Source organism: Halichoeres trimaculatus, unplaced genomic scaffold (genome assembly GCF_033239565.1).
Source record: "Halichoeres trimaculatus isolate MK-OKI-2021-1 unplaced genomic scaffold, fHalTri1.1 fHalTri1_scaffold_7, whole genome shotgun sequence".
Taxonomy (NCBI): domain Eukaryota; kingdom Metazoa; phylum Chordata; class Actinopteri; order Labriformes; family Labridae; genus Halichoeres; species Halichoeres trimaculatus.
This window is the reverse complement of record NW_027437185.1, coordinates 22,731,127-22,744,733: the sequence shown is the minus strand read 5'-3', so window position 1 is coordinate 22,744,733 and position 13,607 is coordinate 22,731,127. Positions and strand designations below refer to the sequence as shown.

Genomic DNA, 13,607 nt, shown 5'->3' with positions numbered 1-13,607 from the left:
TTTGTTTACAGCTCCAACGAGAAAAGAGCTTGAGTAAGACTTGAGTAGACTTTTTGAAAAAAATACCTGAGAAACCTGTGTTGAACTAATTTCTTTTCAGTGCTAATAAGGAAATCTCAGCATGCTCACATCAAAAAAAGTCAGTACTGTCACTTTAAATATGGTACGATGATGATCTTATTCAAAGATTTCTTCTTTCCATGAGATGCTTACAAGCTGTCCAGTTGAACTCTAAGTTTAGATCCTGTATTTGTAACTTTTGTCACTCATTTTGCCTGTTTGATAGGCTATAATTCTTTCTTCTCTTTCCTAATTCATTTATTGTTTTTCATTTTTCCTGTCCTTCCTGAGCGCTGTTCCGTTTCACTGTTTCATTACCGCATTTTTAATCAATTCTGTCGTGGCACTTTCATTACTGTAATAAGATGTGATTCATTTCAGCGGATGGAATAAAGAAACAGCCTGAATGCTAATGTGACACACGGCCAAATTAGAGAGCAGCACTGGGGCTGGCTGGACAGGGAGTCCTGCCATCCATCAGTCGCGTCTTCTCTTACTTCCCTCATTGTTTTCTTGGTGGAGCAAAGAGCTTTTCCCTCTCTGTGGGCCAGAGGTCTGGATGACTGCGCCCTTGGATCTGTCTGCAGGCTGGAATCAAAATGTGGGTTTTATATGTGAGATGTGTAAATCCCCCTGAAGAGATATGGCAGCAATAAATGAGTCAAATGACATTCATATTCATTGCACACAAACACAAATGAGCACATCATTTGCAAATATGTACTATAGAGTCTGCCAAGTGATGATCTCGCCAAGTTTCAAGGACAGCCATAGAGAGAGCAGACTTCTAAAATAGTAAAGAGTGTTAAAACTTAGACTGAGGGGTAATCCAATACCTAAACACTGTGAAAACAGGAAAAAACAGCAGAATAAAGCTCCTCATCTTCAAGCTGGAAATGATGCCAAACCAATCACATTCGTACGATTAAAACTATCTTCCATCTAATGAGCAAGCCATTAGTTTCAGTGTGCTCAGGGGCTCAGCGGACAGACTGCAGGTCACACTCTTTATGCTTTCTTTGAGAGGGAGGGAACATCTCTTTTATTGTGAAATAAAAATGTTCTGTATAAAAAGAAAGAAACAGCGAGGAATGGGATTAACCCTACCAAAAACAGGCATAAATCCGGATCGCAAACATGCTCATGTATAAATATCGTACAGATTCCGACTGGAAAACAAGCGAGGATACACAAACAAACTGAAACAGTCTCTCTCTTACAGCAGCAAATATGAGATGATGCACAGCCCGTAATCCCCAGGCATAAAGTAATCTGAGTGAGTGTGCATTTGGATTATCAGTCTAGAACTAATCTGAAACACTTCTCAAACTGGTTGATTGAGGGGTCATGAAAGAGGCTTGGCCACGTGGAGATGGAGTGTATCAGTGCTTGCCTGTGTGTTTGCAGAGCAGGAGGAAGCAGGAGGTGAAGTTTAGCTCTGAGGCCAAACCAGCAGGTGTGAAAGAGCAGCTTCAGGTGGAAAATGTCTGTCATAGCAATCTTAATCTCAGTCCTGAGTTTACCATTTCCATCGGCACATGTCAAGGATCTTTGTTCTGTTTTTATGACTGCTATTTAAAGGTCTCATGACTGCTGCCACACATTCCTCCATGCGTCAGAGTTACTTTAATCATCATGATGAAGTGTGTGACAGCTACCATGGCAGATCTATGAATTCTTTCATTATAAAAACACATTTAAAATGTTACTTCTCTGTTGTACCGATGTTATATCACTCTTCCTGCTCAACTAGAAACACATTCATGTGAAGAAGTATGTTGGATTAGTGACAGGGATGCAGATATTAGGCATTTTGCCAATTTTAAGGCACAATCTAACAACCCAAGAAGGAATCATGACACTTAAGCCACCAGCTTCAGCATAAAATATTCCAGCAACTACTGAAGAGATTACCATAGATATTTTTCTTTACTGCCACATAAAAACGAAACATGAGGCTGTTTTGTTGAATTGCCATCATGTTGTGAAAAACACATCAGAGACAGAAAATCCATCCAATGGCATTGACATTGTAACCTATGAGGATCCTGTCCTCAGTGTGTCTGTTCATAGAATGTGATCCAACCACTGCAAAGATTTGAGTACCTGATCACCCACAGGAGTGTGAACCAGTGCTCTAAAGTTATTTTAATTTACTATCAAAAAGGTTTACTTGAGTAGGTCACTGCCCTTAGGTGGCATGGTGCCGTGGAAAAGTGTGGAAATGGTTAAACTTGATACATCAAATGTTCTGAGGCTGCTCCACGGAAACCATGCTATTCAAATTACCAAACTGTTGATTCAAAATGATAAAAGGAAAATACTCAAAGGGGCTCCAGCCGTGTGCAGGCAGTTTACGTGGTGCTCCACGGCTGGTCTACCATGAATATCCACCACCTTTTTGAAGTCCAAAAAATAACTGGAAAATAAATGATTCTCCACAGGAAGCTTCTGTGAAGGATGTTAGTGTTGTAGCTAGCACTGGCACCTAGCAGCAGGATGCTCAACTTTAGAGGTCCCATATAATGCTCCTTTTCTGCAGTTTAATATGGATCATTGATGTCTTCATGAAATGGTAGTAACATGTTTTGGTCCAAAAAGCCAATAAATCAAGCACAGAAGAATTGCTTCCAGACTCTCATAGCCCCTCTGGTCAGAACGGTCTGATTTAGTGGGCGTGACCCTCATATGTAAATGAGCCGCCGCTGATACCGCCCTGCTCTTCTGCATCACTGAGTGGTGCCATGCAACCATGACTACCAAGCTCCGAGTACACAATGTTTAGAAAATAGCAACGCTTTTTTACCGTAACATTACAGGCTAAAACAATAGGCTAACCATAGCTACAGTTAGCATCCTGAAGCTTACACAGAGAAAGGGGGGACACTGAGGAAAAGCTCTTACATCTGCTCCACAGCACACAGCATCTAAAATACTCACATTTCCAGAGTCCGAGGTTTATTGGCAGATGGTTGGTCAGGACCAGTCTATTCGCTAGCCCTCTGTTGTACTGTCCGAAGTTGGAAAAGCAGTAGGCCATGAAGTGACTAGCACACACATGCACAGTTTCACTGAGTGTAGCTGGCACATTTCCCTGATAATTGAACTCTGGCCACTTTGTCTTGTCTTCCTCCGAGATGGGAAGCTTGTGCATGATGGAACTATGTGGCCGTTTACAGCCAAAAACAGAGCAGTGGTGGCTCTTCAACTTCGGTATTCTCCTCACCAGCAGCGGGGAGAGGAGTGGACAGGAAGGGGGTTTGGGGTTATCTACTCCAGTGGACCAATCAGGTCAGACTTGCTCCTGATTGGTCAAAAAGGGGAATTGCTGACGTCGGGAAATCCCCAAAATCCAAACAGCTTGTTTTAGGTCAGGATTTTACATTCACAAGCACTACTAAATATAGGTTTAGTCATTACATATCACATTTTGTGGAAAGCCAAAGACCCACAAATTTCACCAAAAGACTAAAGTGATTTTTGCACAATACAGGACCTTTGACATTAACAGTGGTTTTCAATTGACATAGCCAGTAGACTAAATTGAGTCTAACTTTTGGATTACCATGACCCACGTGAATGTAAACAAGCTAATACATGACAACCCTCAAGGCGGCCTCGACAGTGGTGATTAGGACAACCCCCCACCTGGCACTGGGTCTGGGTGCAGATCCTGTGAAGAAAAAGAACTTTTTAGTTGCTGCCTTTTAGCATCCAAGACCATGCTGCCAAATTACCAAGTGAGCACAGGAAGATGACAGCGGTGACTAGGACCATTGCCTTTGCAGAAAATTGGTACAGGGTTCAATTCTCCCACAAGGGCCTAGTCATGTGTAAAGAGGAAAATTCCCTGAGAGCTCTGACCAAGGAGTTTCAGGGTTTTCAGGGTTTTGCAACCAGTCTGTAGGAAGTAATACCAAACCATTTGTAAGAAAGCTTATGTAGAAATTTCTCCCAACAGCAAAACATTTCAAGAACCACTGATATTACCTCTATTGGTACAGCATTGGTACTTCTAAAACTCATCAAGAGATACAAGTCCCCAGCATGTACTGTGTTACATTCATGTGTGTTTATCATTGGCACAACCAGTTTTCAAAGTGATGGTGCAGCATGAAAACTTACACCTGAGAGGCTGGCTGCATATGTTGTTGCTGTTATGTAGAGCCTTCAGGGACCAGACTTGCAGAAAAAGGAAAAGTGGTCCCTGTTCTACATGTGAAACTCAATCAAACCGAATTAATGCAAATGACCTCAGCTGCAGCACAGACTTGCCCTTTGCTGCAGAGTGATTAAATGACAGTATACACATATTAACACGGCAGTATGTAACATATGCAGAATTTGCGCACATGCATGAACACTTTTACATGGATGATAACAGTCTCGGCCTTGTATCTGCTCATTTGAAAGTGTCCCATATGTGCTTGCCTGGTTAGAATTCAGGCATTATGACTGTCTGTATGCTCCTCAATGAGTCACAGTGTGAGAGCATCCTCCTGTGCAAATAGAGCGCCTTGGTAGAAGGGAATAGCCGTCCTAAAATAGAACATGTGATATAATCAGTTTGTTACAGTCACTACATTTATATTTATCTGTTTTTTTAGTTTTATTCATGGTATCACATTAGTTATAATCCACTGAATTAATTTTCCTGTGTACATTTTTTAAAAATCATGTGATCATGAGCTCCAGCTCAAATTTTGATTTAAATGAATATGTTGTAAATATGCATACTGTACCTGCAGGTAGATAGTGAATTGCAGTGCAAATTGAAGATTTTAATATATTTTATAAAATATAGATGTTTCCTCAAAAGTGATTAAGACAAGCACGACTGTATTTCTCTGCTGCAGACACTTTTTCTAATGGAGCGAATGATTTGGATTATCTTTTTTTTCTGCCTGGGATTTTCTGTTGAACAGTGAATAAAAACTGTGAGAGATGTTGATTTATATCTTGATTGCTACCTCACTAACTCTTCCACTCGTGCTTTCCCAAGTTAACATGCACTGCTGAAAGTCTGGTGTGAGGTTTAACAGTGACTTTGGATAAAATGTGGCTGTAAGTAAAATGCGAAAGCAGCTTCTTTTTCACCATAAAAGTAAGAAGAATAGCTGAAGAGGCAGTATGGGTAAGAGCATCCCATAAGTCTTCTTGTCCTCTATGCATTTGACCTACTCTGCTCCCCTTTCTCAGTGAGTGTGAAAGAATGTTTAACTCTCAAAGTTGTGTCACACTGAAGTGAAACAGGTGGATCACACTTTAAATAATGCACATTTTAATGCTGCTTGCAATATTTTGAAGACTTCTTTTAGGATACTGCTCCTCAGAGGGATTGTGAGATTTTGAATTTTTAGAGCACTGTGAATTCATCTTATTGAGAGAGGGCAATTTTAGGGTTTTTTTGTGGTTCTTTGGCTCTTTGCTTCAGAGGGTTTTGAGTTTTTATTCTGACGCAAGTATGAACTTAAAAGAGCTCTGGCACCGTTTGAAGGAATACCCATACATTTCAAGACCCACTGATGGCAAGGATCGTCTTAAATGTATTGATCTGCACATTAGATGTACACTCCCGCACTAATCTTTTGGCCTGCGTCACCACTCCTCCCACCTGCTCTCCCTTTTCCCTCCTGCTCTCTGACGTGGGTATTGTGACTTGTTTTATCTGTCTCTGGAGAATAAAGACACTGCACCAAGCTTTCCCAGGAATAAAATCATATTGATTTGCCCATCAATGCACCAATGGGCTACTAAAATAAATTGAGAGCACTCACCTGAAAGCCATTAATCTTTTTTTTCATGCTTCTCAATAAATCATGACATGGATTCAAAAACATACTTTGATATTTTTTCTGACCTGAAGATTTGAGATGGCGCCACTTGAATGATGACACAGACCATAAAGGGGTCTTTTTTCTGGAGTCTGTTGTCTCCTTTTAATACTGACAGGGAGCATGGGGGTCAAAAGGGTTAGTAATTAATGAGGGGCAGTAATAGTGTTCGAGCAGATCCTGAGACATTTGACACTTAATCAGTGCCTTGAGGACAGAGCAGGACAGGACAAACTGGGAGGAACCGACCTTACAGTGGATTCATTTTCACACAGGACAACAAGGTGTGCAGTTCTGTCAGAGGATCCCTCAAGCTGAAATCTATCATTCAGAGCTTTGTACACAACCCAGTTTTGATGTCACAGCACCACTCTGTTTCTAACTTTCCTGTTACTCACACATGCCTAAGAAAGTAAATCCTCTGGTGCTGCTTGGAGTCAGTTTTGTCATGTATCAGTCTTAGATAAAAGTGTTTAAAAGACAGCACAGGGAGAAAAATAGGTTGCCAGATATATCTAAATGTAAAAAATAAAAATATCTATGGTACAGACTATAGATCAGTTTTGAATGTCTCCTGTGAGCGTTATGAAAAAAGCCCGGCTCATTATTGAAAAAAAAAATCCTTTTACAGTATTCTTTGTTACATTGGCTAATTGCTGATGTGCAGCTCCAACTGAGTAAAAGATCACAGTTGTTACATTCCTTTTTTATTTCTTTTCAGTTTAAAACAGTTATTTAACACCTCTACATAATGAAAGGATGTGGCGCCATCTGGTGGCCCCACTCAGCAGTCAACACCACAAAGTGATTTTCAACAAAGCAGCCCTGCCAAAAAAAAAATCTTTTTTTTTTTTTTTTAAGTGTAACATGTTAATCATTATCAAGACAGACAAAGATGATCCCGAGAGGCAAAGAAAAATTGTAATGTGAAGAATTTCAGGTAAGTATTTTCAAAGAATCTGTTACAAAAAGATGAAGTTGATGTAGTTAAGCAGCTGTTTTTACTTGTGTCAGTAAATGTTTTAGCTTTTTAGCAGCAAAAGACTGACTTTCCCACCACATAATGAAAAAACCTACCAGCTTTTTAAGGTATATTGTTTTCCATAAACAACTCTCCTATAAAGGAACACAGAGACAACCCAGTGGCCACAATGACAAGGTAAAAAGCAAACCGGATAAGTACTGTTAGACAACATTGTTAATTATGCAGACTTATCTGACAATGCCTATCCTTACAACAGACTCTGACTTTCTGTCCTGCATCTTCATCATCTGAAATGAAAAGTATATGTAGTGTAGTTACTTGCACAGGATTCTGAGAAAAGCTTTGGAAACTTTTTAAAAAAGGGCCCGTGTGCAAACTTGACTGCTTTAATTGTGCAAAAAATCTAATTTATAAGTACACTCATGCATACAATCTTCTGCTTTTACCTTAGATTTGACAAACAAAATGATTCCAGATTTTTCATCTCTTACCACTGTATCTGAAGTGCATTCAATCTGAGAGAAATTTAAAGACATCTGTTCACATTGTAATAGCAGACCAGAGAAAAAAAACAGGATCTACACACATGGCCTCTGATCTCTGTTTAAAGTTTTAAAAATTACTCCTTTTTCATCTCTCCACTGTCCTTGCTCTTGTCACGTGGCACTCTGCCCATGTTATGAAACTCTAAGTTTGGCCTCATGTCTGTGAGGTGTGCAAGCCGATTGGACAAAGCAAAGAAAGCAGCAATGGCAGCGATGTCCCAGGCATCCTCACGATCAAAGCCCACCTCCTCCAAAGATTTGAAATGCTGATCAGTGATGGTATCGCAGCGGCACACAGCCATTGCAAAGTCCAGCATGGCACGCTCCCGAGGAGACAGATCTGCAATCTTGTAATTAACAACAACCTGAGAAGGAATGGGACAGAAACTAGTTGAGTATGTGGAAAATGTGACTAACTCAACTATGTGAATAAGGATGTTACCTGATCAGATAGAGTGGGTTTCTTTGAGTAGATGCGGTGCAGTGCACTGTGGGACACCACACAATAAAGACACTTGTTGTGGATACTGGTCGCTACTACGATCAACTCTCGATCTGCCTTAGTTAATCTGCCTAAGAGGCAAGAAAGAGTCATTTACACAAGTAAAAGTACACATTCACAACACTATAAAATAACACAAACATGTCCTCTTGCCTAGCTGTAGCTTTACCGCACTATAATGTTGCTCACTGATCTTTATAAGCAGATATTACCCTTGACAAGATTTGTGTGAAGTTTTCAACATCAACAAGATGTTTCAGCTCATTGGGAACTTGGCAAAATGGTCACATTTTGACACAAACTCCAAGGATGACAAAGGAAAAGTTACTTTGACTATTAAAGTGACCACAATACTGGAACCCCTGAAATAGTCTCATGCAAATGAGGATCAAAAATCTGAATTTTGAATACAATAAATAAGCACTATTGGACCAAAGCCTTAGCTTTGAGAAAAATATGAAGGTTTTTTTGTGTTTGAGTTTGGTCACATTGGCTCAGTTTCAAGCCAAAACTAAACATTTACAGATGTTTTTTTCTCTCTCAAAATTATGTAAAGATTAGCCAGATTATAGTAATCCAGTGACCATAGTTAAGTTTTTACGGAGTATCTTTTTGTAAAGTTAATAACTTACTAAATAAAGACTTAATGTGAGAATGCTGGTTTCACCTGTGAAACCAGCATTCTCTGAATGTGCAAACACACCTGTTTCTTTGTTCATAAGTTCATTGTAGTACCCGAAGAAGGCTCTGAACTCTGCCGGTCGGTGGGAGAGGACTTTGAAGACATTAGGCAAGAATCCGCTCTGTAAGAAAACATGAAGTTAGGCAGGTAGTAAGACGACAATATCAAGGAAGCTCCTCCGGAGTTTAATGATTCATGCAATGAGGATCATCTTACTTTCGACTCAACTTCTTCCATAAGCTCCACAATATCATATGGAAGATCTTTCCTGTAAGGGATGGGATAGCGACTGATTTTCTCCGGTGGGGGATCACTGGTGAAATGCCTGATCCCCACTGCAGCCTCTGTGCAGGACACGCCTGACCGGAGAGACACCTGGAGGACAGAACAGTCACACGGGTCATTGTGAGGATCATTATGAAGCAAAACTTCAGCCAATACGTAGTTAGATAACAAAAAGGGGTCAACTGAAAAAACTTACAGTTTGAGTGAGTAAAGGTGTGCGAAACAACTTCGAGACGAGGTTTCTTGCCATGCCAGTCAGGAAGTACACAGATAGCCTACTGTTGAAAACTCAGAGTGACAAATGCAGTAACGACTATAAAAAGCCCCAACCCTTAGTCCTCTGTCATTCTTGCCTAACTGAATTACATGACATAAGTCACAAACACGAGGAAGTGAATTTTATCTGTGCAGTGTTTAACAAATACCGTGGTTTCAGCCCCCTCTCGCCAGGAGTGCTCCTTAAACTGCTTTGATAACTCAGATGTCAACAGTGTAGTCACACCATCCAATCACAGTGCAGTATTGGGTCACGCCTGCTGTCTAGCACGCCCCTCTGGACTCGTTGATTGTTATTCCTCCTCACCGCAAGGGGTCAGGCTTTGCGTGCATTTAACTGCAGCCTGCAGACATACTTTTGTTTTTATTATTGACGTGGAACGCATATGGATATATTCTATACAGTTTAAGAAAATGAAAATATTAACATGTAACTTAAAGATGAAATGCATCAGGTTGTGGGGGTGTCCGTGCGCGTGTCGCCTAAACATCAAAGTAGAATAAAACAGTGGCGTGTGTGTTGCCTGACAGACAAAGCCCAGGTACGTAAATGTCGTCTACTTCGACGTATTCCTCCGGATATGACTTGTATTGGTTGGTTGTGTATGAGCGGCAGGTTTTCCTCCCGTCCTCTCAGCGAGGACCTTTGTTTTTGAATAAATACGTTAAAGAACTTTTTGATCGTAAAAAATGTTTTACCATGTAAGTATTAATCTTGTTCGAAGTATTTGTCCCTGCTAATAGCATTGTGTGAATGTGTTGTTCGGTAATGTGTCGGTTAGCATCGCTAATGAAGCTGAAATGAACTATCAAGTCGTGGAGTTGTTAAGCGCTGTTGTTTTGTCGTTAATTCATGTATTACCATATCAACAGATTTCTTTGGAGCATGAAATCTTGCTGCACCCAAGATACTTTGGTCCCAATCTTCTTAACACCGTGAAACAGAAACTTTTCACAGAAGTGGAGGGAACCTGCACTGGCAAGTGAGTGGCTGCATTCAAATAATGTCAAGTTGATTTGGGGTTTTTCTGCTAAATGTACAAGCTATATGTTGGAACTGCTGAAAATGTAAGCTCAAGTCAATATAGCATTGTATGTGTCGAGTTTCTATAAGGGCTCTTCTGTCTCCTTCCTTGGGGTTGAACAGTCAAGTAATAATGATAATCAAATTTTAAAAATGCAGAAAGATCATCTAAAAACCAATGTGTAAAGACTTTGAAAAGTGAGATAATTTTGCTGATTTAGTATTCTTTACACTAATTTCTTGTTTACAAAATGCATTCAGCTGTTCATTTCTGTATAGTACAATGATTCAGAATAGAGACCATAGATGAGGCATCAACATAATCATAACTGTTTTGGTCTAATAGCTCTTATTTATTAGTTTTTTTTCTTCGATTATATTTACATGCTAAAAAGATTTGCAAACAAATTAAATTTGTGTCTCGTCTTTTTTTCAAGGTATGGCTTTGTGATTGCTGTCACAACCATTGACAACATCGGGGCAGGTGTAATCCAGCCAGGAAGGGGGTTTGTCCTGTATCCAGTCAAGTACAAGGCTATTGTGTTCCGCCCATTCAAAGGGGAGGTGGTGGATGCTGTAGTTACACAGGTTAACAAGGTGAGAGACAATACAGTGCAGAACATGTATAACTATGTGGTCCCTCTCCAAAGCCTTTCAACACAATCCCTCCATGAAGCTCCTGTTTATATAATAAAATTGTTTTAGAATACATTGCTTGACATGTTCTATTCACATCTAAATAATTTGCATCTGTCTCCAAACACATTACTGTGTGTGATGTTTTTCAGTTTGTTGAAAATGAAGTGATTCATAACTGAAAAAAATAACATTCACCTTATTAATGTTTTCTAATGATTTTTGCAGGTTGGGTTGTTCACAGAAATTGGACCCATGTCGTGCTTCATCTCTCGCCACGTGAGTCAGCTAACATCTTTGGGTATTCACTGAGGAGCTTAACTTTGATATGCATTTGAGGTAACTAATCACAATTTGTGTCTTTTTGCAGTCCATCCCCTCAGAAATGGAGTTTGACCCCAATTCGAATCCTCCTTGTTACAAGACAGTTGATGAGGTAAGAATGCTTGCTGGGTTTGTTTTGCTAATTGGAGGCTTACACAGAGAAGGATTCAAGTCATTTTTCGTCAAATGATTGTCTCTTGACTGACAGCTATTACTTATGGATGAGCAAAGGACCTTTTTCACAATACATGTAATTTTGCCCACAGCCCAATTTTTTGTTTATTGTGTGGTATTTGTAGTACACCCAGAGACTCCCAAGAATATACCTTTAGAAAATCCAAAAGTCATCCAGGGCCTGTACTGTGACCTTTTTTATGATCATTGCCATAGGTGTGATCCAGGGTGCACACTTTAACCCAAAACTTACTCAAACATAAATAATAAATCATCAAATTGGGTCAAATCACCTTCACTGAAGTCTGGTGCATCTTTTGAAATCAAATGTACAGCTAAGTATTACAATTGAAAGAAGTTATTGAATTTTAACTGGAAAAAAAAAGTTTTTTTCATGATCTTTTCCAACAAATTCAATTCTTTAGAGATGTGTCTGACCAACTTACAGTTGCTGTACAGCTAAAATACTTACAAATTATTTGGCCACATATATTCTCAAAGTGGGAAAAAAATCATCAAATTCTGAGACAGGTAAAGTTGTTCAATTAACAGGTTGGGTTACTGTGGTAGAATCAGGATACATATCTTGTATATCAAGGAACCTTTAAAGATTTGTTCAGAATTCATCCTTTAAGTATGATTTCTTTGAGAATTTGAATGCTAGATTCAAAACAAACATTTCACATGAAATGTTATTCATTTTAATATTGAACGGCCACAAAGGGCCTCTATATCATGCCTTTGTGATGAGATAATAATGAGCCATTGATACAAGTAAAAACCGATGCATTTTAGGATTGTTGTAATCAGATTGTATATATCTACAATGACAGCAATACATAAACATTACTTCTGTCAATTTCTGTTTCTAGTACTTGTATATACATGTTATCTGTTTTATGGCCTTCGTGTCTTTTTGCATAGCAATGGCTTGGACAATTTTAATTTGTAGACTGGAACTATAGTAAGGGAAAGGGGATCTGAGAAATCCATAAGATGTATGGTTGGCTGGTTATTTCATATTTGGGTTTTGAGATTTGGGTTTACCAGCATGATGCTGATCCTATGGCAATGATCATGAAATAGGTCACAGTACAGGACCTGGATGACTTTTGGATTTTCTAAAGGTATATTCTTGGGAGTCTCTGGGTGTACTACAAATACCACACAATAAACAAAAAATTTGGCTGTGGGCAAAATTACATGTATTGTGAAAGAGGTCCTTTCAGAATATATGTTGCAACAAGTGTACTAAAGTAGAAATGTTTCAAGTTAAGCAGCCAAACAGCTTATTGTTTTGTAGTTGAAGTCCAGCTCTGTGCTGTCCTACTGCCCCCTTCTGTCACTATTTTAGTCATTCATTTGAAGTTTCATGTTCGTTTTTTTTTCTCAGGACATTGTGATTCAGCAAGACGATGAAATTCGGTTAAAAATTGTGGGCACAAGAGTGGACAAGAATGACATTGTAAGTGTTTTTTGCAGCTGATTTTGATTTGTTGAAATATTTCACCTGATTATAAGTGAAATTAACAAGGAAAAGATTTCACTGTATTCCATGTTGCATATTGGCAGATAGAAGTGTCAGTATTATAAACCACAGTGTTAAAATTACTTTTTCTTTGTTTTCAGTTTGCCATTGGATCCCTCATGGATGATTATCTGGGTGAGTTCTGCATTTATAGTTATTGTGGTAACCCAATGCAGTTGAAAAAACAACTTGTATTGTTCGACCTGATTTACAAATATTTTTTTTGATGTTCATAAAACTTGCTCTCTACTATATTCACAGGCCTTGTGAGCTGAAATGCCCCAGCGGGAGAACATTCCTATGGACGGTTTTGTTCACTCAGAGTTGATTCTTTGTTTAAATGGATGTCCTTTTTAATACACTGATTACACTGATTTACAGTGCAGGGACAGGAGCAAAGAGAAGCCTATTAGTTTCAATGTTTTAATAAACAGCCAACATTTGAAGATTTTTTTTTTTGAAGCTGGCAAAAAAATGTGTTGCCAGACAAATTCTTGCAGAATTACTAGCAAGATTGTGTTTGATGCAGATTTATTCCTCACGATCAGTTTTCACTCCATTTCTTTTACAACTCGAATTTTCATTCCAGCTATACAGTGCTTTTGTTTATTTTTTGTCGTTGTGCTCCAATAAACTATTTTTACTTGTTCTTACATGTATGCATCTTTTTTCATTTTAATACGACACACTTTGTCACCTATACTCATTTTCGGTGTTGATTCAGAGGTTTTCCTCTTGCATTTAATGGCGTA

At 39.1% G+C, this 13,607-nt stretch overlaps 2 protein-coding genes across 3 annotated transcripts; one reads left to right on the top strand and one right to left on the bottom strand.

Moving 5' to 3' along the window:
• Positions 1-5,891: 5,891 nt before the first annotated feature.
• LOC141793303 (uncharacterized) lies at positions 5,892-9,420 on the bottom strand. Its single transcript, XM_074673868.1, has 6 exons — positions 9,319-9,420; positions 9,090-9,171; positions 8,825-8,983; positions 8,630-8,729; positions 7,867-7,997; positions 5,892-7,789 (listed from the first exon to the last, which is right to left on the bottom strand). Exons 2-6 carry the CDS (start codon positions 9,141-9,143, stop codon positions 7,499-7,501), a joined length of 735 nt encoding a protein of 244 aa, XP_074529969.1. The 5' UTR covers positions 9,144-9,171; positions 9,319-9,420; the 3' UTR covers positions 5,892-7,498.
• Positions 9,421-9,551: 131 nt separating this feature from the next.
• polr2g (RNA polymerase II subunit G) lies at positions 9,552-13,487 on the top strand. Of its 2 annotated transcripts, none has more exons than XM_074673869.1 (8): positions 9,552-9,711; positions 10,043-10,152; positions 10,631-10,790; positions 11,058-11,108; positions 11,200-11,265; positions 12,721-12,792; positions 12,957-12,990; positions 13,117-13,487. In XM_074673869.1, exons 1-8 carry the CDS (start codon positions 9,616-9,618, stop codon positions 13,128-13,130), a joined length of 603 nt encoding a protein of 200 aa, XP_074529970.1. In that variant the 5' UTR covers positions 9,552-9,615; the 3' UTR covers positions 13,131-13,487. The 2 variants fall into 2 exon arrangements, with proteins under 2 accessions (XP_074529970.1, XP_074529971.1); XM_074673870.1 differs by lacking the exon at positions 9,552-9,711 and adding an exon at positions 9,750-9,871 and having other exon boundaries at positions 13,117-13,484.
• The last annotated feature ends 120 nt before the right edge of the window (positions 13,488-13,607 follow it).